At 41.2% G+C, this 21063-nt stretch overlaps 1 protein-coding gene across 1 annotated transcript in view; it reads right to left on the bottom strand.

The window, feature by feature from the left end:
* The window catches only part of LOC141777776 (integrin beta-1-like), a 37847-nt gene that overhangs the window by 8741 nt on the left and 8043 nt on the right, over positions 1-21063 (bottom strand). Inside the window, exons 2-13 of the mRNA XM_074652331.1 lie at positions 11066-11132; positions 10145-10230; positions 5698-5920; positions 4354-4524; positions 4035-4273; positions 3304-3459; positions 3015-3110; positions 2814-2903; positions 1555-1695; positions 980-1182; positions 405-643; positions 92-314 (exon numbers count right to left, since the gene is read on the bottom strand). Of these exons, the coding sequence (XP_074508432.1) occupies positions 92-314; positions 405-643; positions 980-1182; positions 1555-1695; positions 2814-2903; positions 3015-3110; positions 3304-3459; positions 4035-4273; positions 4354-4524; positions 5698-5920; positions 10145-10230; positions 11066-11132 (1934 nt within the window). The remainder of the gene's footprint in view (positions 1-91; positions 315-404; positions 644-979; positions 1183-1554; positions 1696-2813; positions 2904-3014; positions 3111-3303; positions 3460-4034; positions 4274-4353; positions 4525-5697; positions 5921-10144; positions 10231-11065; positions 11133-21063) is intronic.

Here is a 21063-nt window from a genome sequence, read left to right as displayed (position 1 = left end):
AAATAAAATGGAAAAGAACGCAGATGGACCCGGCCTTTAAGATGTCAGAATTTTTTTTATTTCTAGCCATGCATGCTAGCTTCAGACTCACTTGTGCTCAGCGCAGACGCCGGGGCAGGTGGGGCAGATCTCGCAGGTCGGACCCTGGAATTTGGGGTTGGTGCATTTGCAGATTCCACATTCACATGTACCGCGGCCGTTACAGATCTGCCCGTTCTTGGCGAGGCAGGTGGCGGTCTCCAGGGAGCAGTCGCAGGCACTACCTGTGTAGTTGGCATCACAGATGCACTTCCTGCAATCACAGCGGCCATGTCCTGGTAAAGAACAAGGGAATGGTTACCACAGAGTTTACATTAACATAGGTGTCAATCTGTCAAATGATTTCTGATTTCTACAATCCTCACCTCCGCAGAGCTTGTTGTTGGAGCGGTCACAGTTGAAGTTGTCGCACTCGCAGTACTTGCCGCTGTAGATCTCTGCAGGATTCTCCCGCTTCTTGCATTCGCAGGTGCCGCAGACACAGTCGCCGTTGTTGCTGCAGATATCCGTACCGTTGTCTTTTCGGCAGTTGGCATCCAGGTCCTCTGTCCGCACTTCGTCTTTGCTGCACTCGCAAAGACGCCCGATACGTCCGTCGTTACACCTGACACAGGAAATAGGAGGTTAGCCAAAGTCATTATGAGCAGAGTATAACTCAACAATACAAAAAAAGTACACTAAATGTTTGGGAAGCAAATGCTTCAAGAAAAGAACACTGGTCTGAACCTAGTGTGATTATGTGGGTTACAAAAGTAAAAAAACATCTCATAGAAGCCCAAAATCCCACAGCTCTTCATCCAGTCTATCACTGCGCTGGAATTTCTTCCCTTTTCTGGTTAAACATGTACAGTTGTGGTTAGAAAACCCACAAACCTTTAAGGCTGCATGGTACATGGTTCAGCGGCACTGATCTAGTGAATCTTTCTGGCTGAACACTTACTTGCAGGCTCCGCACTCGAAGGTCCCGTTGCCCTCGTGGCACTCCTTGCTGTTGGGCTCTCCGTTTGCGGCGCATTGACAGTCGCAGATGAAGTTCAGAACAACTTCTACCTCCTCGGTGAAGCCCAGTGGTTTGATTTTAATGACCTCGGGCTTGCCGTGCGACGGACACTTCTGGGATTCAACGGAAATCTTGAACGACACCTGGAAGCCAGAGGAGAGTTTATAGGGTCATTAAAACTATTAAAGGAGGATGCCTTGAAGCTTATTGTTCCATTTTTCAGACATGACTGTGTTTCTCATTTATTGTTTGTTTTAAAGAGACTGTTTCTAAATGCATGTGTTTCCCCCCCCCTTTATTTCTCAGTTTGGAACAGCCAAACGAAGACGCGAATCTAACAAGAAGGCCGTAGTTGTTTACCAGCTTCACACCCTAGAAACAAACCACTTGTGTTGTGCTGGTAATGCTTTTCTCACTGTGCCCATGAGTTGATATGTTTAAGAATATATTTTTTTTGTTTCAGCATGATTTTCTCACGTACAAACAAATTGCATCAAAACAAGGATGGTACGTACCTCGTCTCCGATGGAGATGTTGGAGCATTTCCTGCCGTTCTCCCCCGTTCCCTCCACACCATTCTTGCAGATGGACTTGTAGGTGATGGAAACTCCCTCTGGCAGCCTGCCGTTTTCCAGAATGACCTCAGATGACAAAGACTGTCCAAAACAAGAGGGATCAAACAATCACTATCAGCTCTAGAGCTATAGGTCAATCACAACCTGAACATACAAGCCCTTTCCATGTGGAAACCCAGCTGCTACTTGGCAAAAGACTTAACAGTGCCCGGCCACATTAATAAATATATCAACTAGCGGCATGGCTAAGGCACAACTGTCAACTGTGTGAGTGACTTGAGTGAAGATAGACAGCATTCATGTAACCTGAATGTGTGTATAGTAATTAATGCCACGGATAAGTAGTGACAGGAATAGTGGCTTCACTTAGATTTTTTGTCTTACATGAATAAGTACAGGACCTCTCGTGGTGATTCATTGCAATCTTTATTTAGCCCGGGAATCTTTAACGGCGCTTTCACAAGCCATAGTCTGTTTGTCTAGTCCGAATCAGAGTGAAATGAATACTTTTGATTTGTTTTCTCTTTAGTCCGGTTCGGTTTCACGGTGCACAAATTAAAGCGGACCAAATAAAATAATTAATTTGCTGAGGGGCGTGTATGAAGGACCAAATCTATCTATTTCGTCCCGAGAAGTGCCACTTCTATGCAGAGAATCGCAGACTTTGATATATTGCCGTCAAAGTTTTTTCACTTGGACTCTGCACTGATCCCTTCTCCTCCAGTTTTTCTCCAATGACTTTATAAACGTCACTATTTTTGCAGACTTTATTTAGCATATTCTGTACGTTCTCTTCAGCCCAGATGTCAAGCAAAGATCAGACTTCTGCAGAAGTCCAGGTCCGTCCTCTCCCACTCATGTTAACCTGTCGTTACCGGTGTCCATCTTAACAAATGCCCGCGCATGCAGCCTGCGTTTTGGTTGGAGATCACCTCTCACAAGCGGTCTTGGTCTGGTTGTTTTGGTCCACACCAGCGTAACATTACTGACTTCACAAACGAACTTCACCATGGGTTGAACCACACCAAAGTTCCATTAAAGCTGACTAAATGTTGGCTTGTGAAAGCGCCCTAAAAGGATGTAGGAATTTGTAGAAGTGTATGTATGACCAAAAGTAATCAAATTAAAATCTTAGTTTATCTCTTAATGCCAGGGAGAGTCAGACGTGATGTGAAGACAGACGGTGCAGTTTGACTCACATTGTAAGCATCAATAATGAGTTTGATCACGTTGCTGGAGTTGGAGGACAGCGTGCCAACGGCTGATTTAGGAATGAGATTTTTCAGCTCCTGAAAGAGACACAAGGGTCGAATGTAAGAACAGAGTCAACACACTTATTAAATGTGCATCTTGCTTTTGAGTTATATGGCAAAACATGAAACAGAAAACACAAAGTTTACCTTGTAAACAGGCTGGAATTCCTCAGTGACAGCAAAGATGGTCTGGATGTTGTGATCACTCAGTTTCTGAACCAAATGGGCGATGGAGGGGTAGTCCTATCAAAGGATTCACACACACATAAATATTAATAAAAGCAGAAGTCATTTCAAATCCCAGACTGTGAGGACAAAAGTGGGGTAACATCAATAAGAAATTAAGACAATCGGTAAAAGCTGGAAACAGCACATATTGCTCAGTCAACTCTCCCTGGATACATTATGCATATTAAATAAATGATAAACGACATACATAGTAGTGGCTCATGGTGTACATGTTGTTCTCCAGGTGACACCTCCCATCGTTGGGCAGGACGATACCTCCCAGTTTGCCGTCTCCAGCAAAGTGGAAACCGGCATCGGTGGAAAACACCAACAGACGAGTCACGTTCCTCCAGCCGATTTGATTCTGAAGAGACCAACACAAAGAGAACCTTCTCATTCATATTTTACACATTTACGAGACACTCTTGTCTAGATACAGTGCAATGACTCTAAAGCTCCCGATTGCGGACACCACAAGTAAGTCCTTCTCAGAGGTGTGGATCTCGAGTCACATGACCAGGACTCGAGTCAGACTTGAGTCACACATCATTTGATGACTTCAGACTTGACAAAATCAGAAAAAGACTCGGACTTTAACACCAATGACTTGTGACTTCACTTGGACTTGAAAATACTTGACACCTTCCCCCCAAGACCAAAGATCGGTACCGGAGGTAACTCTGACACTATATTTACTTTTTGAGAGATCCTTAATTGACTTCTTTGGGAAGAGGATTTACTAGTGGGGAAAAAACTGAAATGAACAAACTGAATATCTATCTTTTGTTTTTGCTGAATCCCCAATGGACTCTTAATTTTGTATAGTAAAGTATGGAAACACTTTGGGTTTCGTGTGGGTATCGTCCCGGCCCTAAAAGACTTGAGACTTACTTGTAACTTGCAAAACAATGACTTGGTCCCACCTCTGTCCCTTCTTACCTCACAGACCGCCACCTGCATGATGGCATCGAAGCCCCCCTCTGGAGAGTCCAGGTTTCCTGAGATCTGCTGCTGACTGACCAAGCGATTGAACTCGTCTCCCTTGTCTGTCAGCTTCAGGACGTTCTTATAGCTGAATGGGCTGGTGCAGTTCTGGTTCCCTGTGCAGGGGTTGATGAGCCTGGCTGGCGTGGTGCTGATGTAAGGCATGACCGTCTTCTCCACAAATGAGCCGAAACCTAAAAAGAAGAATGTGTTTTACTGAAGATTATTTGAATCACTACAGCTTTTCTGTTGATAATTATTGACTTTTTCTTACCAATCCTGAAATCGGAGGTGATCTCCTGCATTTCCCTCATGAGGTCAGTGCCGAGGTTCTTGACGTTTTCCAAATCATCTTTCATGGAGAAGGAGAGGTCCATAAGGTAATACAGGTCGATGGGGTAGTCTTCAGCACGCTTGAATTTCAGCTCAAAAGTCTGGGGCTCACCTTGAAGAAGAAAAATGATTTGAGGAATTTAATAGATTGTGACAACGGCAAAACATTTCATGAAAAACATATTTTTAATATCTCTTGTATCAATTTTAATCTTTTTACCAATAATTTTGAGGGAGCATGCATGAATGACTTTTTAAAAAGGTCGATTTTTGCAGTAAAAGAAATCCTACTTTTGGTCGCCAAGTTGGCAACACTGACTGACGCTTCAAGCCCCCCTCCAAAGCCACACGGCTATTGTTAGTACTCACAGCTCTCAAGCTAGCAGCTTGTGGAGGACTCCGGTAACGCGCAATGAGTGAACGAGCAGAGTGCACGCAGGTAGACAGGCAGGTAGCCCATCCAATCATTTCATTCGGGATGAATAAAATGATTGGATGGGCTTATTACAGTCCTGCAACAGCCACAGATTTGTTTTTTGTCAGAGCATTTGATTTATTGATAGCTGTCGGTATGTAATGAGAATTTAAACTAATATAACAAAGATTTTTCCAAAACCTTTACCAAACCTGCCTTTAATAAATGTGGGCTAAATAAATAATTCTTTGTTTATGGTGACATTTTTATTTAGCTTCTTTTTTTAAATTTTTGCCTTTATTGGATAGGGCAGAGTGATAGACAGGTAAGGGGAAGAGAAGAGGGGACGACATGCAGCAAAGGGCCGCGGGTTGGATTCCAACCAGGTCCGCTCCACCAGGTAAGCTACAGGGGGGGCCCCAGGTACTGTGGATTTTTGATAAATTTAGTGACTTTTTCCTCTCCCCCTGACCTGCTGGAGATCCCCCCCTCGGAAAATTATGTTTGACTCTCACAAACACACTCTATTCAAGTCAAATTATATCACTGGCACAGGAGATGTAATGTAAAAAACATTCCCCAGTCTAAAATATGTTATTTTATTTTTAATGTTTTTTTTTGTTTTTTTTCTCCACAACCATCTGGCGACCCTCGAAAATGATCTAAAAACCCCATTGGGGGTCCTGACCCCCCAGGTTTCTAAAAACACATCATACAAAAATAATGACATAATTTTGCTCCAAAGCTGGTTGACTTGGATTGGTTTGCCCTGATACCATAGACTGGGAAATAGATACTCTTTTCAACCAGACTTTCAACCCTGCTCTGGCAACACATTCAAAGATTTGGCTACAGAAGTCGAATATTTACCAGATCGGAGTGTCAGTGTGAGTTTCTGGGGCTGGATCTGGGTGATCTGCTCAGGCTTCAGTTTCTCGGCGACGTCCTTCTTGCGGTTGGTGACGGGCTTGTTCTTGTTGATGTCGATTGTTCCGCGTGGGTTCTCAATTTTGGTCACAGCACAATTTCTCTTCTTCAGGGACTCCAGATCATCACAGCGGGCCGACTTGGATTCACCCTCAGTGAGGAATTTCTGTGAGATAGCACAAGAGTTTTTTTGTGAGGATTATTTTAAATTTGTACCATATACCGAACTCATTTCCTAAATATTGTTCCTGGGGCTTAAAGACACTCTGAGGATATCTAATCTGACACATACCACATTTAATAGATGCTTGTTTTAAAATCAGCCATACAAAGATATTGCAGTGTTGTAGTGTGATCATAAAAGACAATTTCACTTTGAATACAAATTTCCAAAGCATATCCAAAAATATTGCATTTGTGATATATGTGCAGAAACATCTGGAAAGGTCCTGTAAATGTACAGGAATTTGTCTTGCTGGGACTGGCGTGAAGAAACATGTTGACAACTAGTACATTCTCACAGTACGTACTGACTTTACAAAAAATCTTAATACGTCACTTTATGATGTTCACAGGCCTGTACACTTATTAAGTATAGATTTTGTAGGAAAAAAGATATTGATCTTGATAGCAGAAGTAACAGTTTGGTCTGCTTTTGTGTTATTATTTGGGATATGAATGCTGCAGATACAATTTTCAGGATATCTGACATGAAATCAAAGAGTATTTTCAACCAATAAGGCCTCTGGAGTCAATCCATTTTACTTTAACTGTCTGTTTTTTTTTCTGGTCATTGTTCTCATAAAAGGAGAAACAGATGACTGGGAAGCCTGGCTAAGAATATAGATTGGATGCACATGATATCCCACAAGGCAGAGTGGAGGAGAACTTGAGACAATTAACTCAACAAACAAAAATAGTACTTTGACCTAATTCTTTCAAAACAACGTGACCCACAGAGGCCTTTTTCCCTCTCCTGCATTTTGCCATACACATCCAAATCATTTTATGGGAAAGATTAAAACCCACAGATATACAAGACACCTATTGTTCTGAAGAACTTTTAGTTTGTGGGGTGAATAGAGGACACGAAGAGGTGATATACAGAGAGAAATCAATAGTTTTGTCAATCTCAAATCACACATGAAACAACGTACATAATATTCTCAGCAGTGGGCAACGTACACAACATTCATGCTTTTTAGTTCATGCAGTGAAATCAGATTGTAAAGGCATTAAGTATTTTGTTTATGGAGCTCTTGTAGGACTTGGGAGAGTTGTTCTTTAGTGATGTGATTCCTTTATAATGTTTGGGTTGATTTTGAACATCAAATGCCCTCTGACTATGAGAAGATTAAACCAAATGTACATCAGTGCTGCAGATATTTTTGCCTTCAACATGACTGTACTAAATGTTGTAGTCATGTTGTGATTTCCCACCCTCAGGGGTGGATATGAGTCAGCGGTCTGACGGAGAAATACAGGCAAGATTTAACAGGAATGCAGCTCTGTCTTGACGTATGACAATCTGACAAAAATACCCAAACCAGAGAGAGAGAGATTTTTATTTTCTTATTCACCGAGAGACTCACCCATAGATGTATTATAAGAAATGGATACCGGACCCCAAGATGGCACTTATTCATTCCAATGAGAATTGCTCGCCTGGGGCATACATACGCCAAAACAGTTTTCTTACTTCCGGGTTTACTTCCGTGGTTTGCGCAAGGCTTATTGAGAGAGACACACGCGCAATGTAACTGGAGTCAATTTTGGCGAATGCAGACCAGATTTTACTGCGCATGTGTTGTTCCCCAATGATATGAAGCGTTGATGACGCGCGCCATCTCCTCTTTTCACCCTCCTTGGGTATCTGATCCACTGAATATACGCAGTATTGTTTGTCCTGCTGGCCCCGCCCGTAAGTTCTCGCTCAGCCCATAGATTTTACATCGTGATGACGTCACAGATGTTTCAATCGCTTTTTTTCAGCTCAAGGAAAGTTTTACAAATATAAAATCTCCATGGATCAAAAAAACATAATATAAAGAGTCATAATCAAACTTGTTTGCAGTTCGAGGTGTCCTGACAAAAGTTTTACAGACGTCTCTTTTGCAATGGTGGTCTATGGCAGGGGGATTTTTCACTGCAATACCGTGAGTGGCCACTGAAAAAAAAAACTGGAGGCAAGACTGAGCGGTGCTGCCGAATCCAGTTCTCATTATACATCCATGGATCACCTTGGTGAGCCAATCAAATCTCACAACAAAAGCCAATGGGATTGTTCCATTGGGTTTTGGATTATTGCAGAAAATAAGCTCTGTGGCAAACACATGTTTATGATACTTACAAGTTTTGTTCAGCCAGATAATCTTCACAGATGAACACCACGTTTATGATTTTTGAGGTGTAAATGCAATCAGCAGAAGTAAAAAGCTAACGTTAGGCTATAAACGAACTACACCACGGTCGCATGAGCGCGAGTGTACACAATGAGGCTGTAAAGGCAGACGAGTCGGCGTGATGATGTTTAGTAGTCTCATTTAGCTACTCTGTTTTTCAGACATATAAAGGCTTCAAAATTCACAAACGGGGAATTCATTGATGTATTTTATATCGTAGAACAAAACTTTTAATTCTCTTAAGCTTGTGTTAACCACAGACCTTATTTCAGACATCTAACTTAAAACCCATTTAAAGAACCCATTGACTTCCAGATGAGGGGACCAGAAGTGCTAAAATGCTAACTCATGTCCAGGTTTTTAAGTTAAATGGCTCATATCATTAATTGGTTAATGATGTTTGGGGATGACTATCGCTTTCAGATCATCACAATATTTCAAGATCGTAAATCATTAGTGACGGGGACCTGACAACAAGATAGGTTGAGGCATTCACTGCATATTTCACTTAACAATGCAGTATACCACTGGATTAAAAAGCCCCATTTCTCTTTGACTTTTTGGTTTGAAGTTATCATAACAGAGCTGTCTCATACTGTCATACTCTCATCACACAGTATAAATAGTAGAGGACAAATTTAGTCCAGTTCTACCTCACTACTTCTAACCTCATGCTCCTCCGGTTCCAAGTCTTGCAGAGTGAAACTAAAGAAGCTGTAAAGCTTTTTTACAGAAATGTATTACACGGCTGTGCTGAATACTCAATTCTGATTGGTCAACCCAGCGTTCTGCAGTCTGTAATTTCTGTATTACAGACCATTGCTATGTATAACAGACCGTTGCTATGTATAACAGACCGTTGCTATGTATAACAGACCGTTGCTATGTATAACAGACCGTTGCTATGGGTGCAGCTATGATGTCGGACTCTGGCGGTCCGTTTTTGTGTCAAAATATTGATTTCTTAAGTAAGTAGCCGTGTAATAAGCAGGATAATGTACAGCTAGTGGGTCATTGTTGTGAAAGAATCCCCTTCAGGGCGATGAGAGACAGCATCGCCCTGTCGGGGGTTCTTTCACAACAATGACCGGCTCGCTGTACATTATCCTTTACTTGTTGCACAGCATGACATAGAATTTTTATAATATTTGTCATTTGTTTGTCCTGCACTTTGCAGCCACCACACTGAAAAACATACTCTAGCTGTGAAGGAGTGAGCATACATTTCATATCAACCTCACGCCCCAGTAAATCAGTATTTTCCTGTACTGTGGTCTGTTCACTCAGTACTTGCCTTCAGTACAGAAACCGTCTAATTAAAGAGGATTCTACAGCCAAAGTTTCCACTGTGAGACAAGCAGCAGCAGCACTCATGTTTACAATTAATGGAGTAGTTGTGGTTTACTTGTCTTTGGTCCAAAGGCAAGAGAGAGCACATCTCGTGAATCTCTTGACTCTGGTATTGCACCGTATTTGTTTGTGCATGTACTAATAGGGTAAGTACAGTTTATGTGTATCTATAGATTTATGTATTTGTATCAATAGTAATGACGACAAAATTAATTTGATGAAAAAAGTAAAACACATTTTCTTACTTCTTGAAACCTGTTTCCTTTTCAAAATGAATAATAAAACTCATAACAGTGTAATATTTAATATTATTAATTATAGTATCTTTGGATTGTATTTGTTTGTTTTGAATAGATACTATGACTCTGTTGTATGCACTTTTTGAAATGTTGAAATTAATTGTCAAAAAGTGACAGTTAAAATCTTTATATTGGTTAGTGATTGCATTATTTAATGCACAAGATGATGACTACCAGCTGTGTTTGTTAGCTGTTTTTGTGCAAATTGACCATTAAGCAACGCTGCCACACAGACCGCAAAACTCTGAATGCACCACACCCACAGTTTAAGAATCTTCTCGATAACTTTTCCTTCATATGATAAAACACTCTGGTGGCAGCTTTAGTGATTCAACTCACTTCATCTGCGCACCATCCACACTTCTCGGCCACCTGGATGCATTCCCCACACGACTGTGCGTTTGCCTTGATGCATATGCTTCCCTCTGAAAGACACAAACACAAGTTTTTTTTAGCCAAGATGACAAAACAGATTTTCCATTAGTTCACTAACTCAAACCAGCTTTGGTTTTTGGCTGCAAAACACAACCTCTTCCCAGTTCAGAAAACTGAGTCATGCTGAGAGAAGCTCCAGGCAGCTCACCAAGGATGACTTCACCTTGTAAAAAAAGAGACTCCCAGCAGCCAACAGGACACACAGAGTCATAAAACCATGAATGAAGAAATACAAGATGTGAAGAGTGAAATAGATAAAACACACACACATGAAGTGTAACAATGACTACTAAGGTGACTGTATTGCAGTGGGGTGTCTGTTAACACAGCTGAAAAACATGCTAAGTTATGGGTAAGCTAATATTTAATAGTTAAAGCGGGGATAGGTAGTATATTTCTGGCATCATTGGGAAAAAAATCCATAATAACCTTTTAGCATATTGTAATTCAAGTGTTCTGAGAGAAAACTAGACTTCTGCACCTCCTCATGGCTCTGTTTTCAGGCTTTAAAAAAGTCTAGACAATGTCGGAAGACGTTGGCCAACCACAGGTCATTTCAGAGAGAGAACGCTCCTATTAGCTGTTCCACAAATACAGATGTGTGTACAAGTCCTCCAGGATGAGGGCGTCATTTCCAAATTCTGGCCTTTTTTTTACTTTTCCAGAAAACTTCCTACCCTGGGTTATCACTTGAATTACAATATGCTGAAAAGTTATTATGGACGTTTTGCCCAATAACACCAAAAATGCACTGCCTTCCCCAGCTTTAAGATAAGAAAAATGGAGCAAAATTTGAACAAATTCATGACATTTCCTTGTTCTTACCTTGCTGTGCCCAGCTGCCACCGAGGACCGCTGATAACGTTGCTATTAAAAGTAGCCGCAGATCCATCTGTAAGAAAAAAAAAATACAATTACTCAAGAGTTGGAAGTTGAAACCAACATGAAAGAAATAGATCTACATTAGACTGCTTTGTCACTGGTGTCAGAGACAGCTAACAGACAAAAAGGATGTTGTGTGTTTAAAAGTCACATGTATTTTGTTGTGGTTGTAGAGGTTTAATGTGACAGATATTTTTAAAAGAGACCCCCTTACACCTGGCATTAAAATGCGTCTTGTATCCAGATTGAATCTAGATATGATTTAATCTGATTACATTTACACCTGGTATCAATATGTGTCTCCAGTGTCCACATTGAGATCCGATCGCTGTCTGAAAGACAGTGAGAAGTGTGACCTCGTGGCTACTTTGTGATAAGCCAAGATTTGTTTTTTTGGCCAAATGATAAAGTATCTCCATTTCCCTTTGTGATACAGCTGCACACAGTGGACACTTCAAGTCCATCCTCATGTAAGTTAGTAAACACTTAAAGAAACTATTCTACTACCAAGTGTACCATTGACACCCCCTTGAAAAGGTTCTCATGGACATGTGACTCTTAAAACAATAGTTTTAATTTTAATGAGACCACCAGGATGAATACATTTAGGTTTAAAGACACACTCTGTGATGTCGTCTTCCTATCACTTATCGTGCCGTGTGTGTTGTAAAGGCTGTTTCCTGACGTTGAGGTGAAATACCTCAGTTACAGCAGAGGGGAGGAGCGACTCTCATTTTGCCTTTTCCAAATATGGAGGAATGATTTGCCCGCAGTCAGCTGGCGTCAGCTGCCACTTCATCAGCACGTCCATGAAACCACCATGCTACATACTTGCTTTCTGACTGCGGTTTGGAAACTTTCATGCTGTTATAGGCCTACGTAAAGGTAGTTGGTTATCTCGACAGGGCATTTCAGATGAGACTTGACAAGAGAGAGAGACAGAAGAAGATAAACGCTTGAGGAGCGCACATTTACACTTGAGGTGTTCAGTCTTAACCTGAGTGATTCACAACTAGTCTAACAGCAGACTTGTAATGACTGAAACAGAGCAGCAGCAGAAGCTTTAAGATGACCAACATTTAAAGCTGCCACAGAATGCAACTGGAGAAATAACTGTGGTTCATTGAGAAGTCCCATGATGCCTCTCTACCACACTGAGCTGAGCTGCTGAGCATTAACCAACCAGTCACAACGCCAAAAACAGAACTGAACAAAGGTGGTTAAAGAATGTTTGTTTGACGTCAACTTAGAAATAGCTTTGGTGGTGAGTCAACATTTTTACTAAGCAAGTTCTGTGCAGAAAAAAACTCAAGCTAAGGTCACATGGCAGAAAACAGAGAAAAGAGGTAGGTGTGTTCATGTGTGTGTGTGTTCCCATATTTGGTCAGACTATTTCATGCCTCTTCCTGAATCCCACAACCCCGATGACACACTTCCTTGACTGTCTGCCCAATCCTCAACTTAGAAACTCAGACCAACTTTCTGACACTAAAATATACATAGGAATCAGGCAGTGTTGACAGTAGCTAAGTCAACAGCTGTATCCCAAAATAGTCTGTCCCTGTTGGATATTATCAAGCTAATTCACATAGTCAGGGTCAATGTATAAAGGTGCCATTTATATTTAAGAAAAAGGATATTTTTACAGTTAACTATTAGGGGTGTAATGGTATGTGTAATCGTATTGAACCGTACGGTGCGGGACGTTTAATTCGGTATGCATCATCCTTTCAGTACTCCCTGTGACCCAAACAGCTACAGAGTTTTACCCGGAGAGTTTAGGCAGCGCACCAGATGTTGGTTTAGCCTGGTTAATCTATAAGTGTAAGAAAATATCAAGAGTATCGCGATATTACGTTTTGCAATACTGTATTGATTCTCCAAAACGCTGTATCGATTTTTAATTAACCTCTTAAAAATCAGACGGCCGCTGTTCTTTCTCTCAGAGGTTGTAGCGGGTTTTAAAGCTAGAGTGAAGCTACTGGCATCATATGAAACTAAAAAAACTAAGGAATCCATTGGTACCAACCATGTCATACTTGCATATTGTGAAGGAGGCTAAATAACATGCCACAGTTACGCTAAATTTGGCGAGGAGAAACTGGCATGGCCATCTTCAAAGGCGTCCCTTGACCTCTGACCTCAAGATATGTGAATGAAAATGGGTTCTATGGGTACCCACGAGTCTCCCCTTTACAGACATGACCACATTATACTAATTCCATGCAGTTTTTGGGCAAAAACCATGCAGTTGTTTTTTTTTGCATGCATTACAAATGTGTTATTTTCTCCTATTCTAAAATGGTGTATTTGAATATTTCTGCATACTTGGGTCCCTAAACAGTCTTAGAATTGCATAAACTGGGTATGACTGGAAAGCTGAGACTCTTGTTTCTTTTACACATATGGTACTGTGTTTTTATACTAGGACAGTTTTTCTAAAATTCTATTTGAAAAAAATCGCAATATATCACCTTGCTTACAGTGTTGCAATATATTGAATCATTACCCCAGTATCATGATACGTATTGTATTGCCAGATTCTTGCCAACACACAGCCTTAATGCTGACGCTGTTAAACTGTAGTTGGGTATGTCTGCGGATACACAATTTACGACGGCATCACCCAAATGTGTCAATTAGGGGAACAAAACAAAAACAGACTGGACGCCGAGTCCTTCTCTCAACAGTGTTCAGGCAGCCTTCCACTGAAGATTCAAATGCTGTGTATGCGACCACACTCGATCGTAGAGAGATAGTGAATTTTGTGTACTGTTACAGGTCAAACTGGTAGCTGAACATTCTTTAGTAGATGCTCAGTGAAAAGGTACAGGCTACGTCTGCAAAAACAACCGCATCCTGTGTGAAGGGTTCCTAATGACCAACTTAGATGTGAATTTCCCTGAGTGCTTTAGTGATAGTTATCATACTGCTGTGGTGAAAGGAGAAAGAAAAACATGTCTTTGGACAAAGTCGTGGGAGATGCAAAAAGTTTGACGTCTGACAAAAACAGCAGAGCCAAATGAGATTTTTACTTGAATTTAAGGGTGCCTTTTAATATCTGGCAACAACAAAACAGATGAGAATTATTTTGTTGATCAATAGGCATGCCATTGTCCCTATTAAATATACTTAAACCCTGACACAAAGAAGAACTTGTGGCAAGACGGACAAAACGTTCAAAGCACAACATACCCAGCAAGATGCTTAATACAAGTCAAGCAAACACCAACTTTCTACACCATTAGGGCTCCTCCCCAACATTCCTGAAGTACAGCTTTGTTTACCACTCTGGGGCTTGTCCTGCACAGGGCTGCAAATTACAGAGAGCTGACAGATTGGGAGGCATCCAGGCATCTCCCATGCCTGTGTGCCACATAATGGCATTAGGGAGGCACTGGCATTTCTGGTCCTGATCTTGGGGCATGATAACTTTGGAAACAGGCTTGAAACATCTACCTTGAATGACATATTAAGGACGCCTCCCAGAAAAATCACAGGTGTAATTGATAAAAATTAATTATGGTCCTGTTCTATTTAGTGTCACATTGTGCCTTCAAATGAAACTCGTGAGCTTGTGTTTACAACATGGGAAATCGTGTACACGTTTGCTTGGTGTTCAAGTGGTTAAGTCGTGAGAAGTGGGTGTCATTATGCCTTTGCATTTCCTGCATAATGTTAGAGGAAAAAGATAAGGCCATTGGGGATGTCAACATTTTCCTCAGACATATTATACCATTACAAAGAATTACAATATACGACTAAAATTGCAATATATTCACTTATTAGGGTTTAAAAATTAACTTCCATGGCATCCGCCATTTCTAACAACGTCAATAAGCACGTCACAACTCGTGAACTCTGAGCTTTCAGAAATTTTCCACGTATGAGGTCATGAATACCACAAGAGAGGGGCGTTCAAATGGACTCTTTTCGTGAACACGGAAGGCACCAACAGCCATTCAAGTGAGCCAGCATGCACAATACCAGGGCCCTGGCCTACCTAAATGGAACGGGGCCATAACTAATGTTATTAATTAGGCTACACCTGTGTTTACCCTGCAATGACATGTCAAAATGGCCTATTGCCAAAGCTCTCATTAAATAAATGTTGATAACTCAACTGATTAATAAGACCAACGGCTTTCATGAAACGTCTCGCTAACTTTTCAGCTTCGGAGCACTGAAGCGAGGGGACAAATTTCAATAAACATATATTCTATTCCAGCTGAAATATTTTATGACCGTTGGAGGAGGAGACTTTACTGGTTCACTAGAAATGGCGGGACATAAAAGTCAACGCTGCTTCCACAAGGCTAACGTCACAGCTGATAAGAGCTGATAGCAACTTTGTGCAGACAGACTGATGACGCCTAACCCAAACAGACTGTGGTAAAACGGCTACTCATAACTGTAAAACATGATAGAATAAAGGCCAGCTGGTCTGCGGTGAATTCAGCATAGAGAAAGAAGAAGAAGAAGTAGAGGTGTATGTGTTCACCACATAGCGTAGCATCTCTACTCAATAGTCCCTTTCATGCATTGGACGGGGAATTCCTGAATTAACTCTTCCAGCAAAAGTCTGTCTGGTTTTCAGAAAAACACAGCACCATCGACCACCTGTATCTCATTAATGTTCTGTTCTTTAATCCAAACTATGAGGCACACAGCTAAAGCTACTGTACTTTATCTGTCCCGCACATCAGTTGAGAAAATCAGTTGACTACACATGTGAGGCCGTGTTACTTCCTTGCTCACAGAGGGCAGACACTTTTACTTACTCTACTCGCTCTGCTTTTTCAACCCCTATCTCCGTCTATCTATCGCCAAGCAGAAACTATAGTCTATGAGTAGTCGTGATGACAGACCTGAGAGCCTAATATTTAGATTAACAGGAGCGCACCGTGGCGAATCATGACTTTGTATGGTCAGGCTGAAGAAGACAGAGACGGCACATGCTTTGTGTTTGTGATGCTGAATGTTAGCGTCACAATTTTTCATTTACAATTTTACCTCTGTTAATAATAGCAAGCGCTGCTCAGCTCTTTCCAATATGAGAACAGTAACTGAGACAGTGGTTCTGACTGGAAATCCTCAAATATGGACGTGTGGGACTATAATAACATAAAGCAGACATATAAAGTCTTGCTGATCAAGAGCTTACATACTCCTCTAACTTTCTATAGGCTAGATCAGGGGTCACCAACGCGGTGCCCGCGGGCAACAGGTCGCCCGTAAGGACTAGATGAGTCGCGCGCTGGCCTGTTCTAAAAATAGCTCAAATAGCAGCACTTACCAGTGAGCTGCCTCTATTTTTTTTAAATTTTATTTATTTTATTTTTTTGCTATTGTTGTTTAAATCAGACTTGCATGTAACTTACAAATGACAACATATATATATAAAAACACTTAAAATTTAAAATGTTTTTTGTGTTTAATATAAATGAACTCTGACCTAGTATAGTTCAAAGGTCAGTATTGTGCGCATGACCAAAACGTAGCGTTTGTTGCGCTCATACAAACAAGCTAGCAGACGCAACGAAAATGAGGAGAAGAGTTACCCCAAAAAATGGCAGAAAAAAGAAAGAAAACATATCATTTTCACGACGAATGGGAGGTAGAGTTTTTTTTTACCACTGTGAAAGGATCCTGCGTGTGTCTCATTTGCGGGGCAACTGTGACGATAGCAAAGCGGCACAATGTGGAGAGACATTTCACTACATGTCACACAAGCTACCATGCTAACTACCCACCGGGCAGCGCACTGCGAGCAGAAAAAGCCCGCGAGTTAAAGGCAGCTTTGTGCAAACGGCAGTCTTTTTTCACTAGACCGGTTAAAAACTCCCAAAAAGCAACCGAAGCCTCGTTTAGAGCTACGCAATTCTTGATGAAGAAAAAGAAGGCATTTACAGACGGGGAGGTTGTCAAAGAAGCAATGATGATAATTGCTAAAACTGTGCTTGAAGACGAGAAGTATGGAACCGATGTACTCTCCAGTCTCTCCAATGTTCAACTCGGGGCAACTACAATGGTAAGAAGAGTGTCGATGATGTCTGGGAACTTGGCCGACCAGCTGGACCGTGATCTGGCGAGGTGCCGGTGGTTCAGCATCCAGTGTGACGAGTCGGTGGACAGCAGCAGTACGGCTCAGCTGATGGTCTTTATCCGGATGGTGTTTGATGATTTCTCCACAAAAGAAGAACTTCTGACACTACTGCCCCTGAAGACAACTACGAGGGGAGTTGACATTTATAACGCAGTGAAGGAGTTTTTGGTGGAAAAAAAGGTGCCGCTGGAAAAGCTGGTATCAGTGACTACGGATGGGGCTCCTGCTATGATCGGCCGACACACAGGATTCGTTGCTCACTGTAAAGCTGACCCAGAGTTCCCAAACTTTCTGCAGTACCACTGCATCATACACCAGCAGGCCTTATGTGCAAAAGTGATCTGCTTTGAGCACGTAATGACTCCCGTCGTGAAGATCATAAACAGCATCCGCTCCAGAGCTAAACAGCACAGAACATTCAAGGTACTTTTGGAGGAGCTGTCAGCTGAATATGATGACCTGCTACTACACACAGAAATCCGATGGCTCAGCAGGGGACGAATTTTGCAACGTTTTTTGTCACTTTTGGGTGAAATCAAAGAGTTCATGCAGTCCAGAGGTGAGGACACCGTGCTGCTGGAGGACACTGAGTGGATACTTGACCTTGCATTTTTAACGGACATTACTGGGAAACTGAACAGTTTGAACTGTGAGCTGCAAGGCAAAGGTAAAACTGTCGCCGATATGATAAGTGCTTTAAATGCATTTAAAGCTAAGATGAACCTTTTCTCTGTGCATTTACAGAGAAAAAAAGTGCTGCACTTTCCCTCTGTGCAGATGGTGCTGAAAGACAATGCTTCTGCATCTGAGGCTTTTGACAAAGTTGCAGAAAAGTACTCTCAGGTCATAAACAGAGTTGGGCAAGAGTTTGAGAACAGGTTTTGTGACCTGGATCAGCTTGAGCCATGTGTGTCGTTCATTTCTAATCCTTTCATGAACGTGGACATATCATGTATTGCTGAGCAGTTAAGTGCAACATTCAGCCTGGATGCTGAACAGGTGGAGATTGAAATTGTAACACTGCAAAATGACCTCCACCTCAAAGCCCATCAGGCTGCACCAAACTTTTGGTGCCTTCTTGACACAGAAAAGTACAGTGGTGTATGCGCAGCAGCTATGAAGGTTGCAAGCCTGTTTGGTTCAACTTATCTTTGTGAATCAGCCTTTTCTGACATGAACTTCATCAAGAACAAACACAGAACACGCCTCACTGATGCACATCTGCAAGACTCACTCAGAGTTGCAGTGTCAAGTTACACACCAGAGTACAACACACTGGTTAACAGCATGCAATGCCAGGCTTCCCACTAACTGACAAAGAAACAGATAACAGATTTGGTGTCCAGTTCAAAGTGTGACATGATTTATTTAAAAATTTGAGAGTTGATTTTTGTATTTTACATGAGTTATTATTTGTACAAACATGGTGCAAAGTAATTCATGATTTGTTAAAAAATGTTAGTGGCTAGCTAGTTAAAATGGGATATTGTGATTTCACAAGACTGTCGTAGAAGTGATCATTTTCAAATGTTTGAAAAATTTGAAAAACATGTGCACTTAGAGAAAATATAAAAATAAAGTGTTGCATATTGATATTTATCTGTTTCTATATATTTGTTGTGAGAAATCATTAACATGATCAGTGTTTTCACAAAGATAAATATCATTAATTATTAATAATAACATAGAGTTAAAGGTAAATTGAGCAAATTGGCTATTTCTGGCAATTTATTTAAGTGTGTATCAAACTGGTAGCCCTTCGCATTAATCAGTACCCAAGAAGTAGCTCTTGGTTTCAAAAAGGTTGGTGACCCCTGGGCTAGATGTTTATGTCGAATCGTTCAGTGCAGCTGCAAAACAAATCAAACTCAACAACCAACCAATCACAGACATTCATCTGAAACAATTAGTTGCTTAATTGATGTTCATTTAGTAAATTATTGTCCAATTTAGAGGCAAATAGACCATAAAGCAGGGCGTGGCTTTGTCTGGTCTGGGAGTTGTCTGTGTTTTTGTCTATCAACTTTACCTCTTTCACAGTGCGTTTTCAGTATATGAAAGTTAATTGTAACATTTTGGCCACCTGAAAACGTCTTATTCAGCGTTCGGTTGTACTTAGCTCCACCCTCTCGTGTCACTTCTGGTTACAAAAATTCAAGATGGCGGTGGCCAAAAGCCATGATGGCAACGGCAAAAAACCAAGATGGCGACAACCAAAAACCAAGATAGCGACAACCAAAAACCAAGATTCTGATGAACAAAAAGCCAAAATCGAGGCTTCAAAGACGTCAAGATGACTACGTCCACTTTATACAGTATATAGGGTCTATGGAGTAAACATGTCAAAATCAAAAAGTAGGGAGTGACTCAATCCAAGTGTCTACTCTTTTTCCAAACCTTTTTTATGCTTTTCTGTTGAGTAGAGTTAACATGTAAACACTACCTCCTTGCTAAAAAAAACAAAAAACTGCAATAGCCCAGATTCAACACAAGCAGCAGGGGTGTATCACAGGCCCAGACAAATGTTTTATCAAGAATTTCTTCCAACAGCTGCTGAGAAGAGCTGACTGAAACTCAACCCTTCGCAACGCGTCCTTGTTATGGTTCACTGCCTGCCATCAGCCTCAGACGGGTCAGAGGCATTTTGATTCAATCTGCAGTCTGAAAGTACGCCTAAGGGACCATCTCTCTCTGATGTAAATTCACAGAAAGCATTCCTCTGCTCACACATGTAGTTGTGTTACAAATAATCGCCTCCCTGTGTGACATCTCCGCCTACTTTGACGTTGGCATTCCTGTTCCTGTGTTGAAGGAGAGGCAGCACTGAGACATCATTTCTGATGGACAGTTTAAGAATGGATGTTGTTTGAGAGTGTAAAATGTAAAAACAAATATGCAAACTTTGATTATCCAAATGATTGACAAACTGCTATTTCAGTTTCGATTTCAATTGATAGATGATTTCAATGATAGTAAATTCAGGGCTCAACAAATGGGCCTGCCCATAACACTTAGTTGCCAGTTTATTAGGTACACATAGATAAAAATTGTTGCAGACTAAAACAATAGCCCTGCAATAAATCCTACCATCATGATAATAAATGTGGCAATAATGCCATAATGTTCAAATTTTTTATATATAAATTAGCACCATGGTGATTAATCAGAGCAGCATGTTGCAATGCCAGAAAAAAAAGTTGGTAAAATGATGTGTGAGAAACACTCAAGTCAGACACCAGGCTGAAGCTTCTAACCTATTTCCTGAAGGAAAACCTAGAATTGTGCTTCCCTGAAAGGTTTTTCTAATAATTTGTCTGACCCACTGCATGCATATTATTCGTTCACTTAAAACAGAGCTGGGATTTTCCCAAGTCAATGTCAGCTTCAGTCACACCTACAAAAAAGGAGTTTACAATGAGGGCTTTGAATCAGACTGTGAAGACATGTGTCACCACGACTTCTTTGTTTAGCCCTTCCTCTGTTCTGTTCACTACACTGTTCAAAGTCTGGGGCAGGAGACTTCCTCTTGATAGGGTCACTCACTGATATTCTGAAACACTGCACTAACAGCTCTATTAAATGTTTCTCAGTTAAAGTTAATACAGACACAGAATTGGGTAAAAGTCTCATTAAGTGGTGGCCTGGTGGCTGACATGTAGCTTATGTGGGTGTTCAAGGGAAAGAGTTGTATTATCGGATTAAAATGTGTTCATAAACTCTGCAGATTATCTGCCTTCCTGACCTCTCTGTGACTTGCTGCAGCTCATATGGCTTTGAACAGACAAGCCTGGTGTTGTCTGAAGGTGGAGCAAGCCACATCTGTGAATGTTTAGTA

This window comes from Sebastes fasciatus, chromosome 11, assembly GCF_043250625.1.
Source record: "Sebastes fasciatus isolate fSebFas1 chromosome 11, fSebFas1.pri, whole genome shotgun sequence".
NCBI classification, from domain to species: Eukaryota; Metazoa; Chordata; class Actinopteri; order Perciformes; family Sebastidae; genus Sebastes; species Sebastes fasciatus.
The sequence above is the reverse complement of the archived record's forward strand: the minus strand, read 5'-3'. Positions and strand labels throughout refer to the sequence as shown.